The 15,027-nt window shown below is 38.0% G+C and overlaps 1 protein-coding gene across 1 annotated transcript; it reads left to right on the top strand.

Annotated features, from left to right (window-relative positions):
• Positions 1 to 4,612: 4,612 nt before the first annotated feature.
• On the top strand, positions 4,613 to 12,683 carry p2rx3b (purinergic receptor P2X, ligand-gated ion channel, 3b). Its single transcript, XM_053419132.1, has 12 exons — positions 4,613 to 4,737; positions 5,353 to 5,488; positions 5,574 to 5,645; positions 6,144 to 6,213; positions 6,370 to 6,463; positions 6,752 to 6,829; positions 6,908 to 7,049; positions 8,718 to 8,854; positions 9,236 to 9,329; positions 10,535 to 10,600; positions 11,418 to 11,495; positions 12,558 to 12,683. The coding sequence occupies exons 1-12, from the start codon at positions 4,616 to 4,618 to the stop codon at positions 12,681 to 12,683; spliced, it is 1,215 nt and encodes a 404-aa protein (XP_053275107.1). The 5' UTR covers positions 4,613 to 4,615.
• Positions 12,684 to 15,027: the final 2,344 nt, after the last annotated feature.

A 15,027-nucleotide genomic window follows, 5' to 3' on the forward strand; every position in this document is an offset into this window, starting at 1 on the left:
TGGGCAAGATGCTGAACCCCGACTGGCCCCCCATAGAATAACTAAGTGCTGTGAATAGATGCACTGTGTGAATGTGTGTGTGAATAGGTGAATGTAGAACTGCACTGTAAAGCGCTTTGAGTGGTCATCAAGACTAGAAAAGCGCTATATAAATACAAAACCATTTACCATCATTGAGTTCATCCTCACCGCATCAATTACCGTGTGATTTGCTGCCTCCACTGCCAAGGACAAGGGCAGACTGCAGCGGATCATTTGGTCAGCTGAGAAGGTCATCTCTCCTAGACCTGTTCTACTCCAGGACCGGTAGGAGAGCGGGCAAGATCATTGCTGATCCTCCCCATCCCGGTCACCACCTATTTCAGAGACTCCCATCTTTGTTCCAGGCTATCAAGACCAAAACCTCGCGCCACCTGAACAGTTTTTTCCCCATGGCAGTGGGGCTCACAAACAAGCCCCCTGCATCACACTGACTCTGCCCCCCCCCCACCCCCCCCTGCACATAATTGATATATTATTTGCACTATCCCGAGACCAATCACTCCACCTTAGCATGTGGAGAAGTTCATAACTTATTGTTCTCCATAACTTATTATTCTCCATAACTTATTGTTCTCCATAACTTATTGTATATTACTGTATATGTCGTTGTTTTATGTCCAATTGTTGTTTTATGTACAGTGCACCAACCAGACCAAGGCAATTTCGTGTATGTGCAAATATACTTGGCAAATAAAAGATTTCTGATTCTGTTTCTAATTCTGAAAACCTCACCCCTAGATGCCACTAAATTCCACACAATCAGCATACTTTATTGAAAAAAAGATACAATATTTTAATAGTTTTTAATGCATTCAAGTTATATAGGATAGATTCATTCCCATATACGACTTGTGAGCATTCAAAACTAAAGTAGTCCCATGTCTAGCTACTACTGTATGTCTCTGTCTGTCTGTTTGTGGATTGCATATCCTGTGAACCGTTCCTCTTGTCGGCTTCACACTTTGCACATGTATTGATAATGGCCAAAGGAGTTGCTGTCCTGAGGTTTATGCAATTTGGACCCATTATAAATCCAATATATTTACATTTTGAGGAGGACAACTTGTGATCAGTAGAAGTCAGTGGGGGCAACTGCGGCAACTGAAGAAATTTAACATGCGATGGTTGAGTGTGGGAGATGGTTGAGCGGGGCAGTGTGCCTCATGTCTGTGGACCGGGTTGATCATGTCTTCTATGTCCTAGAATAAACTACTGTAGTGGTCAGTAAGTGGGTCAACCAGCATTTAATTTTATGAAACTTTACCTTTTTTTACTGTAGATAAACAAGTTAGGATCAACATATCAGCTCATATCATCACTCACATCAATCATAGAACATTTTACACAAAGCTCTAATAATAATATTAAAAATAATAATAATAATAATAACTTTATTTGTGTAGCACTTATCTAAACAAGGTTACAAAGTGCTTCACAAAATAATTAAGTTAAATAATTATATATCAAACCCCTGCTTATCTTAATGTTAACATTCAGAATGTGCTGTGAAAAAGCTCTGTAATGAGAGAAAAGCTGTTACGAAATACAACATCACTTCCATTTTGTTCCATTAGAGATTTAAGCTGAAAAAGTCGAAGTAGTTTATCACAGTACAAACTTTTGACATTAGACCTCTGGATACAATTATGTAATACAGGTCAAAAGAATTAGCGTTTTGATCCAGCATTAAAGATAAGTCTTTCTACAAACAGATGAAGGAACTTGTCTCTTTTCCTTTAAATGTATATTATCCACATATAAAGCATAACGCACTCCTTGAGCCTCAACCCAGAGAGGGCTGGGCTCTGCAGTGATGACAGACAAAAGGAGCCATTTAATGTGCTTTGTTTTGGATTTGGATTCCTATAAGCTTCCACAAAGTGGTTGAAAGGTCCAGATACAGGTTTATTGAATGATCTTTGTGACTAATGCTGCAATCATATGATGTTTACATTAAAAATGATGGTGAATAAGATCAACGTTAACCTAATGGTGGTGATAATGGGGGACAGGAAGCCAGAGGACAAGCTGCGTCTCGCTCTTTTTCTGATTGCTTGAAAGTGTCCAAATCAATACAAATTCTTTTGACATGATCTGCTGCCTTCTCACAAGGTATTTTCTTTTCTATATCCCCCTCATCCCTCCACCCTGCCAGATCACTTACCATATAGTCAAAGGTGTGTGTGTGTGTGTGTGTATGTATGTGTGTATGTGTGTAAGTGCGCATTCTGGAGAATGAACAAGTCGAAAGAAACACTTCTCTTTATTTGTGGTGTTATATTCAAAATAGATTGTCAGTCACTAGAGTGCAGACCTCCACCAAGGCCAAAAAGTCTCACACATTGCACATTGCACACATTCATAGTTCCGTATAATTTCTCGAAATGTTCCTGATTTTTTTCATTGAGATTGATACATTATTCCTTGGGTCATCTGTGAAAATGTCGAAGAATGCCCTTTCTCACATTGTAGGGCAGGGGTCTCCAAACTTTTTATCCCGAAGACCACATACAGAAAAAAAAAAGAAGGTCGGGCCACTCACGCCGCCACGCCCCCCTGCCCTGAAACTCAAGCATTTCCACGAGCAACAATATTAATATTGAAGATAACAACATGTTTATCTTCCCTTATCTGAAAAATATCTCCAGCTAGAGCTAAGTGCAGTGTCAGAACAGTGGCCTAGTGTGTGTGTGTTTGAGTGTGTTATGTGAGGGAACAGAAGTTGTCAGTCATACTGGCGATCCTGTGAACAACATAAACATGGCTTCCTGATTGGCTTTTATTGTGTGCATTTGTTGGTGTGCGCATGCATGTGTGCGTGCACGTATACATATGTATATGCTTAAATATGCTATTTCCTACTGTTTAACTGTTATCTTTCATCCTTTCCCCATCTCCACTCTTTTTCTCCATCCTTTTTTCAAATAGCTCATTCCCCCATTTCCTCCTTTCCCTTGATTGTCACTGCCCCCATCCGACCCTCTTACCCTCTTCAAAGAAGGAAAGAATGAGAGAGAAAGATTATATAAATTATATCCTAGTTCTCACCCAATGGCAGTGCATTATCGACTCATCACAAGTGACTGCTGTATAATGGAGACATTGGAGTGTGGAGGGCATTAGATTTAAAACCGCTGTGATTGGATTATGATGAAACATTATCTCCTGGACTGAATATGGTTTGTGGTGAGTATTTCAATGTAGAAAGTGATACATGAGGTTGAGGTCTGGTCCACTCCTGTGGTCCACCTTCGACATGATGCACATCATGTATTTATATCATAAAATATGTATCTTATAATAAATAGGCAAAACTGCATTTCTGGCAGTGTAAATGTCTTGAAGTCCGGAAATGATACTTATGGAACATTTTAATATTTTCTTTTTAAAAGTTGTTAAGGGCTTCTGATGTGAGTGATGTAACCAAATGTCAACATCTTGTTTAAACAGCCAAGGGAACTGGAACAACTGTTAATTCTATCATTATTATTATTCTTTTTACTATCTTTTGTTTTTATTGGAATGAGCTGAATGAACACATTTGTGTCTCAAAATGAAATGTCTCAATTCACAGTATCTAAACTAAAGAGGAGCTGAAAAAAGAGGTTTTAAAGATATTTTTCTTCTTAACAAGGCTCTCTGTTTCTTCTCTTACACAAGTCACTTTGCTAATCAAAACCAAACTTTTGCAGACCTATGTCAGATACTGTCTCTGATATTAGACCGACTGAGTCAAATCATATTTATTAATCAATATCTGTTGCTTTCATCCTTCATACAATGTGGGATATTTCCATCACAAGACTAGTGAATCCAGTGGGTCTTCATTTCCTGAGATGACGGGTGCAGTCAACAACATTATCAAAAATCTTTGCGTTAGTGATAAAACAACTTTAGGGACAGCAGGAAAAGTTTATTAATTTGTCAGTGTATTATTATCATGATTATACATCATAAACAAACACGCAAATAATTTAAGTAAAAACAAATTTTGGTTGATGATTTGGAGACAGAAACATCTATCAATACAAGTGTGACACATGAATAGTAAATAAGTTAGTAAAACCTTCTGTAAAAAACATCTACTGACTGTAAATCTAGAATTGAATGCACAAAAACATGGACCATGATCATACATCAACATCCATGGTGCACTGAGCAGGAGGGAGGGGAACAATAGAGTCGAGAGAGAGAGGAAGAGAACCGGACAGAGAGAGTGAGAGAGAGAGCTCAATTGACCTAACTCAATTAAGGCATTTCTCAGCCTTTCATAACTCTCTTGTCAAAGACTCCTTGACCGTTCTATGAAGAAGAGGATTTACCCCTGGATATCTGGATACTGCTCTGACTGTTTCTTCACCAAAGAGTAACAACGACGTCAGCTCCATTTTGGCTGATTTGTATAATTTGCAGAATCGGCTTTTTCACACCTTACTTAAAAAATACACACAGAGTTGGATTTATTTATATGGCAATAATTTGCTCTTTATTTGTACAGAATCATAGAAGTCACATCATATACAGGAAATACACAAACACTTCTTGTTTCTATTGACATTCACACACCGCTAGGATGTGGTCCTGCATAACAGACTTCTTCACCTACGAAACCACCAAGTCAGTGGTCGTGAAGAGCTGGACCATCGGCATCATCAACCGCGTCGTCCAACTTCTCATCATCACTTACTTCATCGGGTGAGTGTTTCTCTTCATTCAGCCCTATTTTTAGGATCTTACAGTGTTTACTTTGCACTGGTTGAAATAAGCAATAGCGGCTGCAAGTCAGAGAAATTTATATTTTAAGATAGTAACATTTCATATGCTGAGTAAGGCATTGTCTATTTAATCACACAACAACTTTTATGATCAATAATTATATACTATGACCAAGTATTATTAAAATGTTGATTATTATTATTATCTATACAGCTTATCTTTCGAGGGTCAAAGGGGAAAGAGCCACTCTCAAATATATATAGTATTTTAACGTGTGTGTGTGTGTGTTTGTATGTGTGTGTTTGTACTATATTAGGACCATTTTGAACATAGACCTTACAGAGTGAGGACATTTATGGAAAGTGAGGACATTTTGGCTGGTCCTCACTTTGTCAAAGGCACGTTTGAGGATTAAGACTTGCATTTTAGGTAAGGGTGAGAATTAGGTTAGGTTTAGGGTAAGGTTTCGAGTTCGGCATTTAGTTGTGGATTAGGGTTAAGATTAGGGTAAGGGGCTGGCACCACGACTACTAAAAAACAACAATTTGTGTGCGTGTGCGTGTGTGTGTGTGTGTGTTTGTGTATGTGTTTCAGGTGGGTCTTTGTCAATGAGAAGGCCTACCAGGTGAGAGACACAGCTATTGAATCATCAGTGATGACCAAAGTCAAAGGTTTTGGAATCTACAATAACAAGGTCATGGATGTTGCAGACTATGTCACTCCTACACAGGTACATGGGAACATCACATGGATGGATGAATGGATGCACTGATGTACTTGCAATGAAGTGATGTGTTTTATGTGTGTTTTTACAGGGAGCTTCAGTCTTCTGCATCATTACTAAACTGATTACTACTGAGAACCAAGTCCAGGGATACTGTCCTGAGGTCAGCTAGTATCATATCATTACTGTAATACTATTACTAATGCTTTACTATTACAACTACCTCTATCATCACAGGTGATGTAAAACATAAGCTGTAAGATCATCTACAACTACAACAACTGATGCACTGCATTGTTCCATTATTTCTAGCTCGCCCTCACAGTCACTGTTTTTCCTAACAGTGCTGTCAGACTGCTTTTACTATCACCTCTTTTACTGATTTGACATACACAACAGGAATCTCAATAATTAATATAGACTTTATAATAGCTTTCGATAACCGAACACAACGTGTAGTGCTGGAGTTAAAATAAACCTGTACCTTTGAAAATGTGGAGGGAATTCCTAATTTTCACATCTACTTACAGGATAATCACAGAATATGCGGGATGCAATGATTACCTGTTTTCTTTCACATCATAAATAGTTATTTGTTCTGTCATTGATATACAAATAATCATTAAAGCAGCTTTGTGTGTGTGTGTGTGTGTGTGTCCAGAGTGAGAAGAAGTATAATTGTACCCAGGACAGTGACTGCTCGAGACAGCGCAATAAACCAGGAAGTTATGGTGAGACCTTGATTTGTTTTTGCTTCCCATGTCATTTCTGAGACACAATATTTGATAAAAACTATTTCACAATTATTAATATTACAACTCTTATTCATGTGTTGAATGAACAAATGCATTTTTTATTTGTTAAAACGTTTTCCTTTTCCTCTACAGGAATTCTTACCGGCAAATGTGTTCCTTTCAATGCCACTCTAAAAATGTGTCAGATAAAAGGATGGTGTCCTGCTGAGATCGACACCATCAAGACGTAAGACGACACTATGCCTGTGACAGGGAGCTTTGCTAACACTGTTAACTTTTAATGAACAATACTGACTAGACCACTGAGAGGTATCACGGTTACAGACATACCTGTATCAGGACACCACATTCATTAAAATGGTCACTTAACAACAATAATCTCTGTGTATGCTTATAGTTTTAGTTGTATTTCAGCATATTTTGAAATATCGCAGATTTATTCCTCTATCCCAGAGGTAAACTGACTTGTGTCTGTCTGTCTGTGCCTGTGTGCCTTTCTTCCCCCCTTTCTCAGAACGCCAATGATGGAAGTAGAGAATTTCACAATTTTCATTAAGAATAGCATCCGCTTCCCAACCTTCAACTATACAAAGTATGACGAAAATGATTTCAGTTCTGATGATACTTAGGTCTGACATGTTGACATGATAATATATCTGTGTCTGTGCAGAGGGAACTTCCTTCCTACTATCACAGACGAATACATCCAAAGATGTAACTTTGACATGGTCAACAACACCTACTGCCCCATCTTCAGAGTGGGAGATGTCGTCCGCTACGCGCAGCAGGACTTCACCAAACTGGCAAAAAAGGTAGAGTCAAAAGTACATAGTCAAGTCAATACAATCATTTTCTGTTTGCTCAGTGCTGAACATGACAGTATATATATATATAAATTGAACATTATCCCTTTAGGCTGTGTCAGTGATGTTGTTTTATAACCAAAATTAAGAAAATTCCTGTGTTTAACCTAAAAACAAGTAATGGAAGTATCAATAAATCAATAAATCACATTATATTTGTGTAGCCCATATTCAAAAATCCTAATTTGTCTCATAGGGCTTTAGCAAGGTGTGACATCCTCTGCCCTTAACCCTCAACAAGAGGAAGGAAAAACGACAACTACTAAAGGCGTGGACTAGTTATTCTGTGTCTTTTTGAGATATTACGCAAGTGAAAGAAGGTGGTCCTAAATTTGTTTCAAGTGAGAATTAAAGGACAAATCAGGATCGAAGATCACTCCCAAGTTCCTGACTGTTACATTGGAAGCAAGGACAATGTCGTCTAGCGCAGCTATATTATTAGATCATATCATTGTTTCTTTTAATATTACTATGTTAGCGCTCTTTTCCCGATGCTGCCTTATGTAATTGGTGTGTGACTGAGTTTTCTTGAGGTCTCAACAGAAACTTTTTGAAAGATGTGCCATATGTTTAGGTACCGGTAAAGAAAAGTATCTTCCCAGCTCCAAGTCCATAAATCCCATTTGTATAGTTTTGTTGTGACAGGAGTAATTATGATTCTCTGTGGACCTAAAATGTCTGTCCACTCAGCTGGGCTCTATGTTTGTAGTCAAGGTGCATGGACCTTCAATTAAATCGATCATATACATCAGTTCTTGTGAGGGGGAATAATGAAAGACAGGGTCATTTGGACAGTAAATGTAAAATCAGAAGTCTCTTGTATGTTTAGTGATTGGCAATATTTCACAGGAGTCGTGTTTCATTTAGAGTTGGCAACACATCAACCATGTACAAAAATCATTTTTTTCCACACCTTTTATTGATACACCCTCCAAAGCAGTCTTTTCTCTGATAGCTTGGGTCACAGGTTTGATAAAAAAAAAAGTGAACGACCTTGTCTACAAATGCAGAAGAGTAGCTGCCCTGTGACTGGTCATCTATCTCACATTTTCAACCAAATCTTATTAAGAGGCATAATCCCAATTCAGGAAAAATTAGCAGCGTCTCTGACCTTAACAAATGCTGTTCAAAAATGCTGTTTGCAAAAATCCTTGCATCTTTGGTCAATCTAAGAATATGCACCTTCATTGACTCATTAACCAAAGTAGGCTGGTATTCCACCCGGTCACAGCACAATAACAGCTGCAGTTTTAGTCAATAATAACATTGTCACCTCTCTAGATTACAAACAAGCCTGTGCTGCATTCTTCATTGACCTGTCAAAAGCATTTGATACTGTTGGTAAAATCATAAAAACATCCTCGACAAATCAAAATCCATAAATTTGGACAATCTGACCCTAAATTGGTTGGACTCTTTGAAACGCCTTTTATTGCCATGCAGGAGTCATACCACATGTCTTGAACCCTTTTATGCCGTGTTATGGGAATACACAACAAGTACTGCCTTTCTCCCTTACATCTTATCCAGGGTAAACTAATTGCATATAAATACATTTCCAAAGAGACATGCTTACAACACACTCATGCATGTACTCTCGTTTGGAAATTTGATCAGGGAGGCGTTATTGGAATAAAGATCAGATGGATGTGTGATCTGGACAAATCAGACGATCAGTGTAACCCCTCTTACTCCTTCACGCGACTTGATGCCATGTCAGAGAAGAATGCTGTCTCACCAGGCTACAATTTCAGGTACAGTACTGATACCTTGTTGGACTGACATGTTTAAATTCAGAGAACTTGACAATGGCTGACCAGATCGCAATTAAATTCAGCGCTGATATTCATGATCCTGAGGTGACGATTTCTTATCATTTTGGTAAACCAATGACATTTTCTTTAGAAATAAATTAACAGACTATTTATTATTTTTCTGTCTGTTTGTTATTAGCATGAACATTTTGTCATTATTTGCCCTCTTGATGCTTTCAAATGAGATATATAAATGATCACTCAAGGTTATGATCCTTGTCTCTCTTATGTCAAGTATGTACTTCTCAACAGCACACTGATATGTAAATTAAAAATTCATTCAGATCCATTTAAATTGTTGCAATGTGTCTGTGTTGGCAGGTTTGCCAAGTATTACAAGATGGAGAATGGGACAGACTACCGCACTCTGGTGAAAGCCTATGCTATTAGGTTCGATGTCCTGGTTAATGGAAACGTGAGTGTGTCTCTGAGAGTTTCGTGGCATTTGGTGGTCAACCACTCATTCCAGATTACTATAACATGGTTAAAATGTGTCCATTAAGGAACAAGTGAGTAATGAATAGACTCATGTCTGAAGGGATTCATGTTAAGTACGATCACTTGAATAACACAATGTACTATAAATAATGATGCAGGGATATGACTCTGCATGTAGTCCCTTTAACATTAAACAAGCTATTAAATTCACTCTCCCCTCTTTATAAACGTCTACTTCTTTTTTTTAAATCTAATAAAAACGTCTTGCTGTATTACTTCTCCAGCAGAATAATTTACTTTACATGCAATCTGGTTGCGGTAAATTTACATTTCCACATTGGGGTTTGTTTGTCTTGAATTTACATGTTCTCCCTGTTTTCGTATGAGATTCCTTTGGGTGAACTGGTTTCCTTTAGTTCAATGGTTGGAATGGCTTTACTGACATAAAATAAACTTTCATTACTCAAAATTAAGACTTTATCAATCAAAAAAATTGTATTTGTATAGCCCATATTCACAAATCACAATTTGTCTCATAGGGCTTTAACATGGTGTGACATCCTCTGTCCTTAACCCTCAGCAAGAGTAAGGAAAAACTACTAAAAACCCTTTTAACAGGGTAAAAATACGTAGAAACCTCAGAGAGAGCCACATGTGAGGGATCCCTCTCCCAGGAAGGACAGAAGTGCAATAGATGTCAAGTGTAGGAATACTTCATCAAGATTAAACTTTTTAGCAGCATTGATGAGGGTAAACATTTTGAAGGATAACTTGAACACTATATGTCAAGCAGTCCTGCTGCAATCATAGTCAATGGTCAGCAACCAGCAAGATCATGATCCGCCATCCAGATCGGATGCCACTATAGTCCACAGTCATTGTCCATTGCCACTTATTAGGATCCATCATCAGCCGCCGCCTCGGTCGTGGTCCACCACCATTATATGATGCCAACCCGACACAGGATCAGCCATTACCACTACGATCAGTCCGCACGATATAGAATCCGCCATACTGGATCCACCATTGCGACCTCTGATGCGCGATCCACAAATCGTAATCCATGGTGCGACTTTGAGATATAAGAGGTAGAAGAAGTAGGAAATTAATAAACAGAGAAGATTTCATGTATTACTTCATTTGTTAAGTGTTAATGAAACTACTGCTATTCTTCCTTTGTAGGCAGGGAAGTTCAACATGATCCCCACACTCATCAACATGGTGGCAGCCTTTACATCAGTGGGAGTGGTGAGGATTTACTTCTATACTAAGTGTAGGCGTTTATTACGTACATGTCATTTTTCATTCAGTAGTTTAATGTCCTTTTCAACAACTGTTTGATGAAAGCTGAAATAACTTTTATGTGATGGTGAGGAACCTTTTTTCCTATCAAGGCCTATTTGATTTTGGTTTATTGGCTATGATATTTCTGGCTACATCTAAACTGTCTAATGGATGGAGCTGTTTCTTTGGCCAGGGGTCAGATGTGTACTTGTAGTGATGGAGCTGTTTTTTCCAGGACTAGGTCACGTGGCTTTACAACTGTCAGGTTGAAAAGAGCTGTTCACAACAGAAATTATAGTATATTTAGATGTTATATAGCGGGTTTTCTTGCATAGTTGGGATTGCACTGTTACACAGTGCACAGTTTTAATTTGTCTTGTTCAAGCAGCAGCAACAAATGCTTCTTCACAAATTCAGCGTCTTAGTTCTTCTTTCAGCTTCTTAGCTATTAGTTCACCACTCAGATGGACATGTTAGCCTATTCTATGTTATTTTCTTACATTGCAGATTTTTTTTCTTTCTGTGACATGCATTGTTTGTTTTTTCTGAGTAGTTTTTAAAAAATCTAGCCCACAAGATAAGGCTTTAAATTGTCTCACAGGTCGAATGCACCCTGGAGCCCTGAGGTTCCTCACCCTTGCTCTTATCTCTGATTTTAGATAGTATCTATGTTTTATACAGTATGAAAATTCCTCAGTAAAACTTTCCTGTGAACTGTGTTGTGTGTTTTGCCCTTGTTTTGAAGAGCGCTATTTAAAATATTACTGCACTTTTTATGTAGGGAACAGTGCTGTGTGACATCATACTGCTGAACTTCCTGAAAGGAGCGGAGCAGTACAAAGCCAAGAAATATGAAGAGGTAAAATACCTGATATTAGGATGGTTTATCTATGTGTAATATATTAAATCTGACCTCATCCATTATACTGCTAAAGCTGCATGAATTAACCTTTTTTTCACTTGCAGGGATCAGAACATCCTCTAAACAGAGCATTGATCAATTATTAACATTTAAAGCTCATATGGTTTACTGTTAGACATGGGGCAATATTTTACATTGCATCTCTGGGCAAGGAAACCAATACTATGAGCTAATATAAGCTAATCGATCTTGCACAACTAAAGAGGGTAGCAAAAACAAGTAACCCTCTGCAGGTTATAAATCTTATAACCATTAGGCATATGAATGTATCAATAATACACCCTTCAACTCAAAGATATCAACAGTTTATTAACAAAAAAAAGCTGTATTGCTGGGGCAAATTATATATTTTGATTTAATATAAAATAATTTGATCAACAGATGCAGTGAACAGACAGTGAAAAATTACATTACATTTCAAATTAACCAATAGAACAAAAAAAACTTTTTTATGGCCAAAATCCCATAGGAACTCATATTTAAATGTAATATATGTGTTTGGTTAAACCCATAGACTATAAACAAAGTCATGAAACATGACACATGTTGGCTTCAGTTTTTTATAGTACAGGAAGTGTAAAGTATAGATAAATACAAACATAGATGTGGTTTATTGATTCCAATTTTGGAAATGATTGTGTCACAGCAGCATGATAAGTGTATGGTAAATAGAGCAAAGAACAAAAGACTAAATACAAAAGACGACAAAAAAGAATAGCGTGCAAACTTGTAATAGTTGTTTGAAAATGCAGTAGTTGTTTGAAAGGTAAAGTTAGGAACATGAATAAAAATGTAAATAAATATGAATATAATATGTGCTGTAAAATATGAATATAGTATGTGCAACAACAAAAATGATTTGGATGTGGAGATTTGTCATGCATCTTTGAACAGTCTGTCTCTCTCTCGCTGTCTCTCATTCACTCCCTCTCTTTCTCTCTCTGTCACTGTCTCTTTCTCTCCATCCCTCTTCCCCTTGCTCTCCCTCATGTTCTGTAGGTGTCGGACAGCCCGATGGACACCCAAAGAAACGGGCTTTACCGCTCACAGCTTTCACTCAGACATAACGAGACCATCATGAGGTCCAGTGATTCAGGGGCATTTTCTATTGAACATTACAGCTAAATGGACAGAGTACGACATCCAATGGTCAGGGAGTACTGCCTTAAGGAAAACACATGTGGATTTGGTTTCCTAAAATATGTAAATTATCTACCTTTTATCAATTTTACTCATTCATGGCAGTTTGTATATTACACAGAATATCTGTATTAGTCACATATATGTTTCAAGGTCTAAAAACATCAGAGGACCTGTTGCAATGTTGCCCATACATTTAATTTCACACGTTTCAAAGCAGTGGTTGGAATCAAAACGTATATTCTAAAATCGATTAATGTTTACATGTGTTCAATAATAAATTAAACCTGACAAACATTTAATGTTTGAACTCTTTGCTTCTTTTGTACGGTGTATTAAAACTGCTACATTGTGGACTTTGTAAGAGAGGGCCTTAAATGTAGAAGACATGTGGCATGCATAGGTTTTATTTGATTAGCCCTCTTTTATAGCTCTTTGTGGGTTTCATTCTGAAGGAGTAACTTTATTTAAACAGCACTTATCAACAAGTACAAAGTGCTGAACAACAAGAATAAAGCCACAACAGGGGGCCCTCATTCGCTATATTTAGCCTACGTATGTAGTGTTGTGCAATAGTAGTAGTAGAATTGACGTTGGCTAATTATTAATAATCATGAGAAATGATTATTAAAATAGAAATTATTTATTAAAAATAATTAAATATTATAAAGCTAGTAATTAAGAATAGTAAAATAATTAATTAGAAATGATACAGTTATCAATTAATAATGGTTAAATAATTAATGAAAACAATAAAATTATCAATTAAGAATGAAACAATCTGTAATTAATGCTTATCGTTGCGGGGCACCACCCTGGTTACAGGGACCAACGAGTCAAACTATAGTTATCAGTCTCAAGTGATAAATGTTAAATTAATAATCTCAATATTTAATATTAATGATTATATAATAAACAATGAAGGGTTTTAAGTTCGACCACAGGCTATAGTAATCCAGCTGTATTCACATACATATGTACAAATAATCACAGAAATACAAATACTTTAATTACAAAAGTATTTATTCAAACGGGGAAATAAAGTTAATGTTATTTCAATGATTCTTCGTTTAACAAACTCCAATATTTCAAAAGAAGGCAACAGCAGCAGCAGCACTTATCACAATGGTCACACATGTAATACTGAGTATCTACTGGTGTGTGTGTGGTCGTGTGTGTCTGCCTGTCTGTGTCTCTATGTGTGTGTGTGTGTGTGTCTAAAGGGACTGGCTATGGCGTAATGACGAGATCACGTAGTGACGTAATCTGGCCAGGATCAAGATGTTACGTTCACGTACTTTCAAGATGGAGGTTTATGACCCCGGTGACGACATGAGGTCGAAGACAAGATGGCGGTCGGTTGCCTGTTACACAAAGGAACTTTAGACAAAGGGATTTCTTATCTCCTGGTTCTGGCGCCGAATGTCGTCGAGATGTATTAAGGCTCTTTAAATCTAGAATTTTCTATGCCACATGAAATATGTAAGTGTAGGTCGGGACGTGTGTAAAAACAGGTTTAGGAGAAAAGAGAGAGAGAGAAAGAGACATCAAAAAAACATCGTCTGAGACCAGCTACAGTGACTTCACCACTCAGTACACAAATTAGAGTTGTGCACCGATCTTTTAACAGGTTAAGTCTCTGCAAACTTAGTCGCACGATAACAGTGCTGCCGGAGGCTCTCTGTCACGGCGCGAGGCACTTTAAAACATTCGACAATGTAAACAAGGAACCAGAAGTGACGCATCGTTTCCTCATGTTACACGGCTTAAAAACAGATCAGCGATCTACAAACAAACACACTCAAATAAACATGACACGCTAAGTATTTAAACTAGTCTCTGCCCAGACAATAAAGCCTCTTACTGTGACCTCCGCGGTGTTGCTTGCGCGTGGCGCGCGGATTTTCCGGAAGTCCAGTGAATCTCGTGTTGTGTTCCTCGGGGTACATGCGGTCAGCGAATCCCCGGAATTAGGTGAAGAAGTCATGGCTCGAGCTGGATAGCGCTGGTTCATCGGTTGCAGCGGCTTCGTGCTGGGACCGGATATGGAGCGAATTCGTCTTGCTCGTGGAACGGAATTCGGCCTCGTCTCTTCTGCGGCAGAATGATGCTTTGTCCTGCAGGGATTAACAGCTGTGTCGCAGCTGTGGGGATCGTGAAAAGAAAAGTCTGTGATGCTCGGCCGGCGAGCGAGTTCCTGTGCGCGGCCTCTTCAAGTTAAAATAACAAAAAGTCCTATCAAAATAAAACGTCGACTGAATAAAGAAATAAAAGAAACGTCTGTAATTGCCCCCTTTAGCAACTGGAACATCTGAGAGGCCCCGAAGGG

This window comes from Pleuronectes platessa, chromosome 3 (assembly GCF_947347685.1).
Source record: "Pleuronectes platessa chromosome 3, fPlePla1.1, whole genome shotgun sequence".
NCBI lineage: Eukaryota > Metazoa > Chordata > Actinopteri > Pleuronectiformes > Pleuronectidae > Pleuronectes > Pleuronectes platessa.